The 17,101-nt window shown below is 44.5% G+C and overlaps 1 protein-coding gene across 1 annotated transcript in view; it reads right to left on the reverse strand.

The window, feature by feature from the left end:
* Nucleotides 1-767: 767 nt before the first annotated feature.
* Nucleotides 768-17,101, reverse strand: part of DDX47 (DEAD-box helicase 47) — a 229,183-nt gene continuing 212,849 nt past the window's right edge. Inside the window, exons 10-12 of the mRNA XM_078640767.1 lie at nucleotides 5,130-5,200; nucleotides 4,256-4,385; nucleotides 768-1,499 (exon numbers count right to left, since the gene is read on the reverse strand). Of these exons, the coding sequence (XP_078496893.1) occupies nucleotides 1,374-1,499; nucleotides 4,256-4,385; nucleotides 5,130-5,200 (327 nt within the window). The 3' untranslated portion in view covers nucleotides 768-1,373. The remainder of the gene's footprint in view (nucleotides 1,500-4,255; nucleotides 4,386-5,129; nucleotides 5,201-17,101) is intronic.

Genomic DNA, 17,101 nt, shown 5'->3' on the forward strand with positions numbered 1-17,101 from the left:
GTTTTAGGGTAGGATTCACAACTTTTGTATTTATCACACATATTTTGATAGCATTTACAGCTTTGTTATATCTATTTGGGGCCACTTGGAGATATTCTGTAACTATTACAACTAGTTTGCCATTCTTTACAGCCAGTGAGGTCACAATGAGGCATACCACGAGGCCAAACTGACATTTACTTTGGCGGTTTTCATTACAGCTTTCTTGTGGTCGTAGTTACAACTATTTCAGGGTAGCCGGTAGGTATATTACTGTGATAATGGGTTTTAGAGCCTATTTAAATAGCTTTTGAACAATCCGTACACACACAGCAGAGACAGAGAACATCACTGGGGTCATATTTACAGCACATGACTGGAGGCGAGGATCAGACATTAAGATGCAATAGTATTAGTGACCACGAACGTCCCATGACTGCCAGTACCAGAGCACTCAAACTGTCTAAGTCACTTTCTTCGGGCACTTGACTCTCCAGGGGTAGCCTGAGCAGTCAAGGTTACTCTTAAGCAATGGCAGACGCTAGAACAAAGGATAAGCAAGACAAAATACTTCTCAATTGTGTTACTTGGAGAACTGGAGCTTCACAGTGATAAACCAACATATACAAAGTTAATTTTAATGAACTCAACTCTCTAGCTCAAAAACCACAGCTGCACTGCCTTGATTTTACACAGTTCTCTGCTCGTAGTCTACACTGCTGGAGACATACACTTTTCTTGTCTGTTTTTGCTCTTTAGGTGATGGCAACAGGAAGAGAGGTATTCTAGGATGAGCCGCAAGACATACAAAAATAATTTATTTGTGAAATCCAACAAACTGTGTTCATAGGGAGTTGTTAAGCCACAAAGTGAGTCATTTCTTTATTCTGATGGCAAAACAGCAGACATGACAGGAAGAACTAGACAGTGTAACTTGCACCCTGCAAACAACCTTTTCCTGCTGGTGAGCCCACTGCAGCAAGTTCCCAACAACAAGTGATGATCGTTGGCAGACATCTGTTGCGGTTCTTGGCATGAACTGCACTTGTACAAATCCAACTATTTACATAAAATATGCAGAGATCATGAAGATGGAAACCTCTTCTTACTCTTACACACTTGTCCTCCAGAGATGATGGGGTCTTCTGACATGAGGGAGACATATCACCCTAAAGTTAAGAGTATGGATGGGGTATGAATGTGACAAGGGACATCGGTATCCAAAATTTCCTCAGCACGCTAACCAGAGTTAGCTCATCTCTTGAACACAAAGAGGACTCTGCCAAGTTTGGCCTGTAAGTGTTAAACAAGTTGAGTCTATGGCTTGTGCAGTCCCTCAACTCCGGGCGAAGAGGGGGGAAATGTCCTATGGTAACCGCTTTAGCTGTCTTGGGCTAGTGAACTTTTCGCTTAAATTTCCCGCCTGCCACCTTCTTGCGGACGCCCAAAGAGCCCTCAGCGTCCTCCGCTGTCTCCTCTCGTGGTCGCTTCTTCTTGCCCTCGCCTTGTTCCCGGAGCTCCTGCAGAGAGAAGAGGGATCAGATATTACCCAAGTAGAGAGCAAGGGGGTGGAGAATACTACAGCAGCCTGTTTACAGACAGCATGGTTCTTTGGTTCAAATCCTTTTTCTTACTGTCTCATCCAGAACTATCTTCATGAGCACTGTCTGAGCAATTTAGGACCCACTAAGTACAGAGGTTGTTGGGGGAAGGAGGATCACTGAAGGAGCAAATGAAGGGCAGAAATCTGTACTGCCAACTGGCCTTTCCTCTGAAGTGACAGAACTATCTCAGATCAATGGTTTAAAGTATCCATCACCACTGGACTGGGAAACAAGACTGCTAGCAATGATCTGATCTTTATTGGTGGATGGCGAGTTAAACACTTAAACTATTCAGTTCAGTTAACTTGAGGCTCCTTAGAGCAAACCCTGTAACACCATTCCTGGTAAATGGCATCTAATCTGGCCTCTAACTGTAAATGTACTGGGTCTTGAGTGGTATTAGATTATTCTGAAGGCTTAAATCTAGTGATCCCATGCGCTTGCTCACCAATGTGAGGCCTACTTTTGGAGTCTTGAGGAAGTGAGTGGCTTTTTTTTGCATTATCTGCTGTATCACTAGTGTCCCTGGGCCACCAATGCTACTACACTCCTACTGGATAATTCCCTTTGGGCACTTGACTCTCCAAGGCAGTGTGACCAGTAAACGTTTACTCTAGAAAGTGAAGAAATTAAAAAGTGCTGTAACTTCAAGGAAAAATAGAAATAAATAGATACTGAAATAAGACAGTTAAAACTATGATACACAAATAAAAACAAAAGGTGCTAGCATTTTCTGGGTCGAGATAGATCCCTAAAACGACTTACAACATTTATGCAATAGTTGTTCATATAGCATTGAACCCTAAGGCCAATGCTATTCTATAGGGCAGCGTTTGGGTGCTCTTAGACAAGTCATGTTTAGTCTACGACAGAACACAGTGAATCGGTTACCTTATGAAGCACACACGGCATCCCCAAATGCACACAACTGATTAAACAGACTTCTAGGCTCTCTCTCAAACAAACATAACACACACACAAGAAAAGGACCCATGTTGAGGGGGTCTCATCCAACGTTTTAAGGTGAGAGCAGGTACACATCCTCCCAGCCAGGGGTGCAAGCTAAAATACCTACATATCCCTGGTCAATGGTCTGCTGGCACTGCCAGCACTCACCACTATAGACTAGTGTGAAGGTACAATAGCCTGTTCAGAAGAGCTACCTTGGCTTCACTGCGGAGCATCACAAACTGTTATGTCCAGGGAAGGAAAAACAAATCAGGTCAGAAAATAAACAGTGAAACGGAGGACAATATTTTCCAAGCTAGTCTCTGGCTCGGAGGACCCGTTCCTACTGGGCTAAGAAGCAACAAAGCGAGGCATTACATTTTGTAGCGTCCGCTGGGTGAAGCCATTTAGCTATACTAATCTCCTTTAGATCAGTTAACTTGCAGCTCTCCATTACAAGACTTCTCCCCACACCATGTTATCTGCCACTTTAAATGGCCTCTTATTGGAAATAAACTAACATCTTTAAATGGATTATATTGTCAAGATGTTTGCATTCCCATTGTTTGGCCCATCTCTATGTGGCTTTTTAAGGGATCCTCGGGTAGTCAGAGATACAGAACACTATAGTGGTGGGCACTGCTTTTTATCACTTATGTCCCAGAACTATCTGGAAAACGAAATTCCTTCCTTTGGGTACATCGCTGTTCGGGTTTGTGAAGTTGAGTAGTCAAGGGTTTTTTCCAGGAGGGAAGGACAGTACATACTCAAACAATGCCCAGACAGCGCTGTAACTTCTAGGAAGAATAGGAATTTACTAACAGGGATTTAAGAAGGGCTGCTAAAATTATGATATGGGGAAAAAACAGTAGGTCCAAAGGCTTTCTGGGGCCGAGATGCAAGCTTAACCGTTTTTATAGCCACAGCACTCTAGATATTATATCCTAGAGTCCTGTGGCTAACCTTATCCTATGGGACAATGGTCAGGTGTCGCAAACAGCTTCTGGTTTGCTTGGCTTTATAAGGGTGTGTTTTTATCTAAAGCAACCTCCAGGGGAACCCGCCACCTCTGACAAACAGTGCTGAAAATGGATGCAAGTCATTAGTCTCAGGATCATACACACATGAAATACACTTGCCTTACTAAAAGGAAGCTAAGGGCACCAGTTATGGATGACTGAACAGGCTTTACAGAGGAGGGCCGGTAGGCAGCCTCACCGTCAGTGAGTGATGCATGTAAAAAGGCCTGTCCCTCTGAATAGTAACCCCTTTCCACCACATCAAAACCTGGTTCACTATAATGCAGGGTGCACTTGGGATGTACATCCTTTCAAATGTATCTGTATAAAAGGTGGAACACCTTAGCAGACCTGCAGATTGTGAAGTAAAATATAGGAAAACCAAAGGAGGTGAAAAAACTAACATTGCAGGGCAGCATCACTTTTCAAAACCATAGAGGACTTCTGTTCCCACAGTAGGGTGTCAGACGATACTACCATTGACGCAAACACAGAATAAGAACCAGCAAAAAAAACCAGAGAAACAGACAAAGAGAGAGCGAGAGAAGAAACCAGACAAAGTCTTTATCAGCCCTCTGAAAATTGTTCCATACCAACTGCAATAATGACTACCATCTTCAAAGCAGCAGAACTCCTATCCGTCTTTCCTCCCTTATCAGCTTGTAGGTTTAAGATGATCAATTCCATCCTATACGCTGTACTTACAATGCGTGCAAATCTCTGGGCCTCTGCCACCCTCTCTGCCAGCATCATCACTTCTTCTTCCTGCGTGGGGAATTCAGGGAGCTTCTTTCCAATCAAGTGTTCAATTCTCTGGAATAACTCCACATCGTATCTAGGGAAGAGAATGTTTTATTTTTCATTTAAAGAACTTGCAAGGGGTACATGTCCCACAATCATCTGACTGCACAAGGGACAGACCAGTCTTAATGCAAGGAAAGCACGGAGTCCTTTGTTGTTGATGGGCAGGAAATTTTCAGCAACGCTTTAAGTCGTTCCTGTAGGAGATAAGGAAGGGAGTTTGATAGATTACAAGGCTCTGCCTCTGTGCTTGGCGGTAGCAATAGCTGCAGGTTGATGGATCTGAGATCCAAGTTTTTTGGGGGCACAGAAAGGCGATCTTACAGTGAAGCGAGGAAGGCCCGGGGTAGTGAGAAATATCACTGTTGAACACCAAACCTTGAACTCACGCGGGTCCTTGTATCATGGTACTGCAGCTCTGCAGGCTAAGTTACGAGTTGGTCACATTGAGAACTTGCACTACAGCTGCATGTCCAGGAAGGGGGCACAAGAGTCCAAGGATGCTCTTACAGTGACACCTGCTGGAAGGGTTGGAGTACTGTTGAAATGATACAGTACCTGGCTTATGAGCACCCAGGGCTACTTTTACAGTGACACCTGCTGAAGTAGCTCAGTCCCTGGAAAGGGAATGCCCTTTTAGTGGCACCTGCTGGAGAGGGCCGAGGTTGCTGATGAAGTAACACTGCCTCTGGGATGAGAGCCAAATACCATTCATACAGTGACACCTGGTTGCGTGGACTGTTAATATTCTCATGCTTGTGATCTGGTATCTACTTACTGTGTCACAAACGTGATGGACCTTCCAGACCGCCCGGCTCGTGCTGTTCTTCCCACACGATGGATGTAGTCCTGGTTAGATCAGAGAAAATAATTTCACTGTATAACTTGGATACACAAATGATCTTAGCACTGACAGGTCTCGCAGACACTACCACACACAGAGGAGGTCCCAGGGGTAAGTTTATAGACCCTAACTGTTAAGCCCCCTGTACATGATTGACACCAACCTAAAATTAACAGAGAGTCAAGAAACAAACAATGTACCCAAATATAGATGCAAAGGAAATAGTTGTTAAACTATACGAGTTCCCATCAGTCTACCATCGAGACCGCCCTTCATCATCTGGGATCTCTTGTGCATAAATTCTGTCACATTTAAGGGTAAAAAAACCTGTGCTGGCAGATGACTACGCCAGGCGCAGGAAAAACCACAGTGTTGTTTACAGATTTAATAGACACCCTCACACTCCTAAATCAATAAAAACAGTGCAAAAGTGGTTTAACAAATAACCACTAATCTTTAGTGGTTATTTGTTAAACCACTTTTGCACTGTTTTTATTGATTTAGGAGTGTGAGGGTGTCTATTAAATCTGTAAACAACACTGTGGTTTTTCCTGCGCCTGGCGTAGTCATCTGCCAGCACAGGTTTTTTTACCCTTAAATGTGACAGAATTTATGCACAAGAGATCCCAGATGATGAAGGGCGGTCTCGATGGTAGACTGATGGGAACTCGTATAGTTTAACAACTATTTCCTTTGCATCTATATTTGGGTACATTGTTTGTTTCTTGACTCTGTTAATTTTAGGTTGGTGTCAGGTCTCGCAGACAACCATAAACACTGCCATAGAACTGCACTGAACATTACAGATAAGCAGGCCAACAATGAGTCATTCCAAAAATAGACAGGAATATAATTAGAGAGAGAAAAGCCATTAGTGCAGACCTAGTCAGAGAGAGGGATAGGGGAGGGGGAGTTGTGTTTTGAGAGTAGGAGATTGTAGCAGAAATATTGGTGGTAAACAGTCTTACAGCCTACCAAAGGTTACTTACTTTCGGTAATTATAATTTTAGAGGATACACTGTCTTCCTAGAGATTAATTCCCAAAAATATTCCCCTACCCAGCTCTCCAGCTGTGGAAAAGTAAATTTTGCCATGTTATATGTGCCTACGTGTTCCCCATCCTAAGCTATATGTGCATGACCGATATGCATGTATCCCCCTATGATCGATTAAAGACGCAATCACAGTTGTGTCCAACTCTAGTATGCCAGTTTCCAGTTCTCGTGAAAACAACGAGTATTAGGCCTATGTTGCCACGTTTCACAGTGTGCACGTTAATTCATCGCATTGTCCCCGTTCCTAGGCCTCAAAAGGGCCCGGACATCAGATTCAGCTCCAGTTTCCTGAACCCTCTCCGAGGAGCGATGCAGCCCCCACCTGCATCCCTGACCCTTCACTTACTTCCTGCCGCGCGGTGCCCGGCCCGGCCTGGCTCTGCCTGCCTGTCTGCCAAGAGTATGTTATGCTTCTAGTTATCAGTCCAGCCCTCCTTCTCTGCATTCCTAAGCTACTGAACTGCATCAACAGTTCCAGCTATGGTCTAGTCTTTCTGTCTCCATGTAAGAGAAATACTGTATTAATATTCATAGAATATTCCTAGCACACGCAATACATGTAGAATAATGCATGCACCAGTCCTAGTGTCAAGTAGCCTTTGCCCTGATAACTTTTGGATTCTATCAACATGTACTCCAAACACCAGATACCAGATATGCTATAGGTACATGTCGTCCTGACACCGCAGACTTTAGTCTCCTCTTCTAGTGCAGAAGTCATAGCCCCCAGTTCTCCCTGGTAAACACGTCATTGCCCGTTTGCGCGCACCACTAGGTTAAAGGTCCCAGCTGCTCAGGAAGCCCCCTCCATGTTTCCGCCCCATTCATGACACTTCTGTGACGTTCATACCACATGTCTCAGTGTACGCCCTGTACACGCCTTCTTTCTCCACCCATGCACTCTTATCTTACGTTTGTCATAAGTTACGCCTACTGTATGTAATGTAATGTAAATGTATTACTATATATATGCTGCACTGTCGAAGCATTGCAGCTGCCTTCCGTCCTACCTGTTTTATTTCAGGCTGTCCCGTTCCAGTCCCTTCCCTTTTGCCTGAATAAATCCTTTTGACTCGGACACATCGGATCCTGCCTCTTATTTATTGAGCTATCTGTTATTGTTAATATAGTCAAAAATAGTCCCGGTATTATTTATTTATATACCACATAATGGCGCCCGAACAGGGACGAGCCCCTTCCTCACGCGCTGGCGATGCCACGCAGGTCCCCATACCCTCTACAGCCGTGACGGAACTCTACTGCGCACCGGCAGATATTTCTGCTTCAAGTCTCCCTCAGGCCCACGGAGGAAACGGAGTCTGCGGTCCGACATCCAGACGAAGCGGTGTGGAATGCGGTTCGTCCCGACCAGAGCCCAAGCCGAGAGAGCAAGGTCCGAAGTATCCGGAGGCCCACCTGTAACCGAAGTTTCCGAAGTTCGTAGTCCGACGTCGTAGCAGTCCAGTCCAGTCCGAGGCCTTCCAGTTTCTGCTTTCCCGGTGAGTACCGTCGCAGGGGAAGTATCTAGACAGGACCATTAGTTGGTCCTGGTCCGATGGGTTTGGGTACGCAGATCCAGTACGAAGTATTCACCTAGGTGGATACGGGTCCTGACGTGTCTCTTTATGGGACCGGTATGTTCTGTACTGTTTTAGCAGTGCATCCAGTAATTCTAGAAAGTTTCGTTCACGAGAAATTCATGTGTTCTGTTTTCAGTGTATCTGGTAATATTCTGTTCGAACTGTTATTCATGTATTTTTATGTCGTGGTATGAGTGTTTTGTTCCCCGTTTTATTACTGTGATTATTGTGTATTGTGTTTCAAGTATATTCCAGTCATGCCTTTATTCTCGAAATTACGTCAGTTAAAGACCAGAAAAGGGTTGCTCGAAGAAGCAGTTCCTGTCCCTCCTAGGGACAGTCCAGGACATTTTATGTATCACAAGCATGGCTTAGATGCCATAATATATCTAGACTTATGGGCGGACTATACCAAGGAATTAGAAGAGAAATATAGATGGCCCGTATCAGGTACATGGGATGCCGAGTGCATCATGCGAGTAGAAGAAGCATTATGGAAAAAGAAAGCCAGACAGTCCCAGAAAGATGCCATCGAGTTGTGGCGCAAAGAATCTCATAAAAGAACCGAAAAAGAATTCAGAAAAACAGAATTAAGTAGGGAATCCTCAGAAAGAGCCCAAGAAAGGGAATTAATCGAAGAAGGTGAACGTGTTAGAGCAGAACAGTCAGACAGACAGAGAAATGCCCTTATTAAAGGTATGTATCCTCTTCTTGCCGAGGGCTTGCCAAAAGCAACCCCGGAAGCACCCTGTAATTTCCCGCCACCATTGGTCCCGATTAAGCTACGTCACAAACCGACCGCAGCTGATATTTTTTTCTCTCGTCCTATTTGGACGATACAGTCCCAGAATATGCAAATCCTATTCCGCCTGTTCCCGTTAATAATGTAATTCCTGCTCCTCCAGTCGCTGGTTCCGTGGGTTCAGTTCATATTACAGCACCCGTTACAGCACCCATTACAGCACCCCCGGCCCAGCCCACAGTACATGTACCCGCTTCGTCAATCACTCTCCCAGCACGTACAGTATACACCGACGATTCTAGTTTAGGAGCCGCGGGGGGAGGTTCTCTTCGTACCCCGCCTCAAACCAGACGGCTGACGCTACATGAACTAGCGTTACAGCGTACGCCAAAAATTACTACATACGCAGATATCAAGCGAGCACTTACTGAATGCCGTTATGATCCAGTTCCAGGCGAAGGTCATATGGTCATATATTCATTACGTTTAAGACGGGTTGTCGACTATTTGGACACCCTGCCCGATATGGGAGGACATCTAGACAGAATATATCGTTTTATCCGTACAGGAGTGAATCCAGAAAGTATTCACGAAGCCATGGTTCAAAGAAAAGTCGAGACTCAGCTCATGCTTTTAAAGTTTTTGATTAACTGTTTAATAAGAGAGCAAGATTGTCCAGAAAAAGATCAAGAAGAAATGAAAGTCCTGACTAGGTGGAGTGACAATATAGCCGAGGGAAAACACAAGACACAAAATTGTATAGAGGTTATGTACAAGAAAATTCGTAGGGAAATCATAAAGATGCACGAGAAACTAGGAGAAAGACAAGCAACCGAGAAAGACTCTTCTACTGAAGAGGTAGACGACGAGAATCCCTCCAGAATAGCGTATGTAGGTAGAACTAGACTTTCCGACCGACATTCACGCCCAGATTACAAGAAAGTTTTTCCTCCTCCAGCACCAGAACAGTGTTCTCTTGAGCAAGTATTCCAAGCTACCGATCACATTCTGAAATCACGAATAGGTTATAGCGAGCTTAGTACAGTGCATGAACAAGAATTAGCCCGATCAGCAGTCCGGTGGACTACTGATTCTACCACTTTTCCAGACGAAATAGTGGCACAAATGTTTCTGAAACTGCCCCCAGCCGAGCAACGTCTGGTGGGTATGTATATGATCCAACACCTCATTACGCTGTATGAGGAACAACATTCTGATCCAGGTCCTCTACATGATGTATTGAACGAGTTACTCCAGTACAGATGGAAGGGTCTAGGTACCGATTTAATTAGTGTCATTCTAGAACAGCGCCACAAATACCGAACGTTTCTGAATCCACATTTTGTTCACGTCTCACCCCCAGAAAGTAAACAATTCTACATAGACAGACAGAATCCGTTACGAGAAGTACATCCAGTCAAGAAAGATGGTGGTGGTCTAGAACGAGTATTTGTTTACACCCCTATCACAAAGATGGAACTCTTAGAGATGAAAAAGTTAATTCCCTGTCATGATAAAGATCCAGCAGGGTTCCACCGTGAATTAAAAGACATGCTCCGTATGGGAGAATACACGTATCCTGATATCATTAAAATGCTAAAGGTCCTGTTGCCTGCGGGCATATATGAAAAACTCAAAGAAAAAGAATGGGAGGTGGGAGAGAAAAAGATAGATTGGACAGCTTTAGAAGCTGAAGATAATATACGAGTACCAGGTACCGGTCTTGGGGATAAAGCTAAAGAATTGCCCGAGTTATTGATACAAGTCTTGCCAAGATTACTAGCCACGAAAAAGGAAGATTGGGATGCCATCTCAGCCTGTAAACAGAAACAAGACGAAGATACTAGTGATTTTTATTCTAGATTTGAAAAATGTTTTATTATTAATAGTGGTCTGAAAACAAGTAGTGAATCGTACCCTCATCTTTTTGTTACCAAACTAGTCGAGAATTCAAGTCCACAAGTTAAAAATCGAGTACTGAAAGTCGAAAGTACCTGGCAAGCTAATACTCCGTCACAGATGCTTCAAATGCTCCAGTATCACCAGAACAGAATCAGGGAAGAGCAGGAACACGAGAGGAGACGTATGAAGGACACGAAAATGAAAGTACTAGTTGCACAATCTGTGCCACAAGACAGTCAGAAGAGGGGTCCGAATCAAGCCAGTCATCCTGCAACTCCCGTTAAAGGGACATGCAGCTACTGTAAACAGCCAGGTCATTTTATAAACGAATGTGCAGTTCTGAAACATAACATAGCTACTGGTAAAACTAAAGAGAGACCACGTCCGCCTAGACAAGAACAAGTTTCACAGACTTCCCAGCCACCACAGAATGCACAACAGTCAGTTACCGCACCACAGCCTATTGCTGCAACACAGCATGTTACACAGCAAATGTACCAGTATGCACAGACAGAGTATCCAGATTATCAGCCATATTCATGAAACAGCCTAGAGAGGGAGGTAGGCTTGCCTCTCATCGAGATACCTGTAGATCAAGAGGGTCCCTATGTACACAGTCAAGTATTAGGGAAAGACAGAAAGTTTCTGATTGATACAGGGGCAAGTAGGACTACCATCAGTCATGACGAGGTTCCAGGGGCTCCACTCTCAGGCTCAAGAAATGTTTCCCTTGGATTTTCAGGAAAGCCTATTGTTAATGAAATATCGAAACCAGTTACTCTAGAAGTTGGTCCATTGTGCCGAACTACCGATTTTTTACTTACGAAGTCTTGTCCAGAAAATTTGTTAGGCATTAAGACATTAAAAGAATTAGGAGCAGTCATTTGTTGCTCCCCAGAAGGGGTCCGTCTGTTCTTGCGAGATTTCAAAGGTCATTATGTATTACGTGATTTTGATCCAAGATTATTGAATGTACCACAGCATTTATGGGCGCAAGGTCCAACTGATGTAGGTTGTATGCATATCACACCCCATCGTGTGACTCTGAAGCAAGGTGTTGTTTTGCCACGAATCAGACAGTACAAATTGCCACCTGAGGCTGTAGCAGCCTTATCCAAAATTATTGACGAGCTTATTGTTCAGGGAGTGGTTGTAGAAACTGACTCCAATGTATGTAATTCTCCTATCATTCCAGTCCTGAAACGTACTGATCCAAATGCACCTCCAGTTTATCGATTAGTGATTGACCTTCGAGAACTTAATAAATGTATTATACCTCAGTACCCAGTAGTCCCAGATATTTCATCCCTATTGACAGCCATTGATTCTGAAGCCACGTTCTTTACAGTCATCGATCTCAAGAACGCATTCTTCAGTGTCCCCATTCATCCAGACAGCCAGTTCCTTTTCGGATTCTGTTTAAATGGAAGAAGCTATAAATTCACACGAGCACCTCAAGGTTTCACAGAAAGTCCTAGCATTTACAGTCAAGCACTCAAGAGACAACTAGACAATATTCACATGCCAACTGACACTGCCCTGCTCCAGTATGTCGATGATCTACTGATCACAGCCCGTTCTGAACGTGACTGCGAACGTGCGTCACTTACAGTTCTGTATTTTCTGGCCGAGATGGGGCACAAGGTGTCCCCTTCCAAATTGCAATTCTGTGTCCAGCAAGTGGTCTACTTGGGACACTTACTGTCCAAGAGGGGTAGGCAGTTGACACCTGACCGTATCCAGTTAATAGCACATCTTCCACAGCCCAAGACACAGAAGGAGGTACGAGCTTTTATCGGCCTCACTTCTTACTGCAGACAATGGATTCCTCAGTATGCATTTCTAGCCAAGCCACTGATACAGTTAACGACACAGGAGGCAGCCGCATCGACTGTCCTCCCTTGGACCCAGGAACATACACTTGTTTTTAATGAATCAAAGAAAGCTTTATGTAATGCACCTGTTCTAGCAACACCGAACTACAGTAAGCCTTTTACACTTTGTCACAGAACGTGATGGTACTGCATTATCTGTTCTCACACAAGATCAAGCAGGACAATACAAGCCCTGTGCTTATTTTTCTAGCACATTAGATCCAGTGGCCCAGGCTCTGCCTGCGTGCCTCAAGTCCGTTGCAGCCACAGCTCTAGCTATCAGACAAAGTGATTCCATAGTGTTAGGACACTCCCTGACAGTACAAGTTCCACACTCCGTGGAAGTTCTTTTAAACCGAACACAGACTCAGCACTTGACCATTGCACGTTTAACAGGTTATGAACTGACATTATTTCAGCCACACATAGAAATCAGACGCTGCAACATTTTAAATCCAGCTACACTGTTACCGTCAGTTACTTCAAATCCTGCCACACATGACTGTGTGGAAGTTGTTAACATCATGACAAAGCCAAGACAAGACTTGACAGATATTGCATTACCTGACCCCGACCTGACACTTTATGTGGATGGTTCATGTATGAGAACAAGTACAGGGGAACTAGTAGCCGCGTATGCAGTGACTACTGACACCGAAGTCTTAGAAACACATCGTATAGACACCCTGTCTGCTCAAGCAGCAGAGCTTATCGCTCTGACCCAAGCCTGCATAAGTGCCAAGAACCTGAAAGTAAATATATACACAGATTCACGTTACGCATTCGGAGTCGTACACGACTTTGGAGTGCTCTGGCAGGAACGAGGTTTTATGACCTCTCATGGAACCAAGATTCAGCATGGTCTCCTCATTCAAGCTCTGTTAGATGCAATACATTTACCGACAGCTATCGCTATCATGAAGTGCAAGGCACATACGAAAGTCACTGACATCATTTCCCAAGGTAAAGATCTAGCAGATCGAACAGCCAAGCTTACAGCCCAGACTCCAGACATTCCAGTTAACACAACGCTGACATGCATTCCAGAACAGACTACTTGTATGACAGTTAAGGACCCTACCCAAGATGTCATAGACATACAGTTACATGCTACTCCCGATGAAATCAAGAAATGGTCCGAACAAGGAGGGGTCCAGACAGATCAAGGATGGTTGACGAAGGGAAAAGCCACATGGTTTCTCCCCGACTCTATGGTTCAAGTCATTATCAACACCGCACATAGTCCAGCACATTTAGGAGAAAAAGCCATGTTAGACAGTATCCAGAACCTTTGGTTCAACAAGCATTTACGAGCAGCAGCCAAGCAGAAAGTACGTACCTGTATGATATGTTGTCAGTTCAATCCAGGTAAAAGTGTCCCGGTGGAACAAGGTGGATTCCATCCTCCTGACCACCCTTTTGAAGTCCTCCAAATGGATTATATTCAGATGGAGCGATGTCGAGGTTTCAAGTATGTCCTCGTAGTTGTATGCGCTTTGTCCAGGTGGACAGAAGCATATCCAGTTCCAGATTACACAGCCGCGACCACTGCCAGGCAGTTGGTTCGTGAGTATTTTCCCCGCTATGGATTAACTAGGGTCGTGTATTCAGATAACGGCCAGCCATTCTCATCCGAGCTCATGAAACAAGTATCCCTTCTGTTAGGGTACCAGTGGAAGTTCCATTGTGTACGCCATCCTGAAGCAGCCGGTCTCGTAGAGAGACATAACCAGACTTTGAAAATCCGCATAGCCAAAGTGTGTGCAGAGAAAGGTGTAGATTGGATAGTAGCACTGCCAGTTGCCCTTTTCTATATGAGAATGGTCGCTCACTCCCGTTCAGGTCTATCTCCCTACGAGATAGTATTTGGCCGCCCCCCTAACATGTGGGGTACACCTAGACCCCGTAGTATTACCGATATTGACAGTAATATGTTGACAGATTACCTTGCCTCCTTGATGTCTGCACTACAATCTTGTCGTTCACAGGTTGCCGCTGCATTTCCCGACAACACCGAAGTGAAACCGCATGAAGTCGTTCCGGGGGATTTTGTTTTGGTTCGCAATTTTGATCGTTCAAGTCCGCTGGAGCCCCGTTGGAAGCAGCCCCGTCTGGTCCTCCTTACCACCCGGACTGCAGTGAAGCTCGAAAACCGCAAGGGGTGGCTACATATGAGCCACATCAAGAAATTTCATGGACTCAGAAATAAGACATTTCTCAAGGACTGCCCCGTCCCCAAGGACTGCCCCGAATATGAATCTAAAATACCCCTGTTAGAGAAAACTCCGCAGCAGGAGTATAAAGCAAAGCTCCGGTCTAGTAAGTCAGCCAGTTTAATTGTCTAAGTCCCTCTCGGGTGAAACGGTTAGACAGGTTCCTGACATGTATGAGACAGACCCACACAGTGAGAGAGTTAGTCAAAACTCCAAAAGATGTATTATCGTTCTATTCTTTTTATTGTTCCTAAGTCTTATGGTTACATGCATAAGTTATGCGTTACATTTATGTTTTCCTATTTCACATGTACTTATGTTTTCTAATATTACAGTAGAGCACACATTTAGTGATCTGCCTCCTCACGAGTTATCCTATCGTCTTGCTATGCGTAACAACACTTTTATCCGAATGTTGCATTATTCACACCAGACCAGCAATGACACTAATTGTTGGGTGTGTGGTCGACTCCCCCCTTTCCAGACACCGAAGGGAGTTCTGCCACTCTTCCCCTATCCATTTTCACATAATGGTTCGTGTGGAGCATGGTCCACGTTAACGTCATCCTCAACTGATATGTCCCTTCTGAATCGAACATGTTTCCCAGACAAACAAGGTCTTTCCCATAGAACAGGGTTAGATCTAGAAAATGAAGTATATGATTTAGGTAATTATTCCTCGAATTTCATGGTTCTAAATGTTCAGTCCGATACTACTCCAGATTTGCCTGCTATTTCAGTACTACCAGTCAAAGGCGAATTATGTGTCAGAAAGAATGGTTCCGCACATGTAGGACATAGTGATTGTACTACTATTGTCGAGTATAGTGACAGTGGGAAATCTATTTTCAAAGCCTCACGTCATTCTTATTTTGTTTGTGGTCAGACCGCATATGTTCGTCTGCCCCTCGATTGGGATGGAACATGTTACATTGCCTTCCTACTGCCACCAGTTTTTCTAGCCCCATCTGATTATCACAGAAACACACATCTAGTACACGTTAGACATAGAAGGGAGACTGAGTCCCCAATTGTCGATCAAACTGAAACTGCTCTAGAACAATATCAAGACTTCAATAAAGGTTTCTTTTTCTTTATAGGTCCTGTCCAGAATAGTAAGTTAATACGTAGGTTAACCAGAACCCTTGAAGCAGTAGTGAATGAGACTACTTCCGCTCTAGGTAACTTAACTGAAGAGCAATCTGCTATGCGTTTTGTTGTGCTCCAAAATCGTCTCGTTCTTGACGTCATACTGGCCGATAGAGGAGGAGCTTGTAGAGTCATCGGATCTAGTTGCTGCATTTTCATTCCAAATAACGCGCCGTCTGTTTATTCAGCTATAACCAGACTTCATAAAATTGCCCATCAGTTACACCAGAATCCAGGCACCTGGACATGGTCCGGTTGGCTCTGGAGTATCATATCTGCCTGGGGATGGAAAGTATTGTCATTCCTAGGTATAGCAGTAATGATCATATTCAGTTGCTGCCTCTGTTTACAATGTGGCCCTGCGATTTGCGGCATGTGTGCTACCTCTTGTATTCCTAGTCCTAAGTCCCGTTCCAAGACAATTCGAGACGAGCAAATGATGCTATATGAACAGATAGATGGTATCATGAATATTGATGTTTCCTGATGGAAACGTAGGGCACAAGGAGGGAATGTGGAAAAGTAAATTTTGCCATGTTATATGTGCCTACGTGTTCCCCATCCTAAGCTATATGTGCATGACCGATATGCATGTATCCCCCTATGATCGATTAAAGACGCAATCACAGTTGTGTCCAACTCTAGTATGCCAGTTTCCAGTTCTCGTGAAAACAACGAGTATTAGGCCTATGTTGCCACGTTTCACAGTGTGCACGTTAATTCATCGCATTGTCCCCGTTCCTAGGCCTCAAAAGGGCCCGGACATCAGATTCAGCTCCAGTTTCCTGAACCCTCTCCGAGGAGCAATGCAGCCCCCACCTGCATCCCTGACCCTTCACTTACTTCCTGCCGCGCGGTGCCCGGCCCGGCCTGGCTCTGCCTGCCTGTCTGCCAAGAGTATGTTATGCTTCTAGTTATCAGTCCAGCCCTCCTTCTCTGCATTCCTAAGCTACTGAACTGCATCAACAGTTCCAGCTATGGTCTAGTCTTTCTGTCTCCATGTAAGAGAAATACTGTATTAATATTCATAGAATATTCCTAGCACACGCAATACATGTAGAATAATGCATGCACCAGTCCTAGTGTCAAGTAGCCTTTGCCCTGATAACTTTTGGATTCTATCAACATGTACTCCAAACACCAGATACCAGATATGCTATAGGTACATGTCGTCCTGACACCGCAGACTTTAGTCTCCTCTTCTAGTGCAGAAGTCATAGCCCCCAGTTCTCCCTGGTAAACACGTCATTGCCCGTTTGCGCGCACCACTAGGTTAAAGGTCCCAGCTGCTCAGGTAGCCCCCTCCATGTTTCCGCCCCATTCATGACACTTCTGTGACGTTCATACCACATGTCTCAGTGTACGCCCTGTACACGCCTTCTTTCTCCACC

This window comes from Lissotriton helveticus, chromosome 1_1 (assembly GCF_964261635.1).
Source record: "Lissotriton helveticus chromosome 1_1, aLisHel1.1, whole genome shotgun sequence".
Taxonomy (NCBI): domain Eukaryota; kingdom Metazoa; phylum Chordata; class Amphibia; order Caudata; family Salamandridae; genus Lissotriton; species Lissotriton helveticus.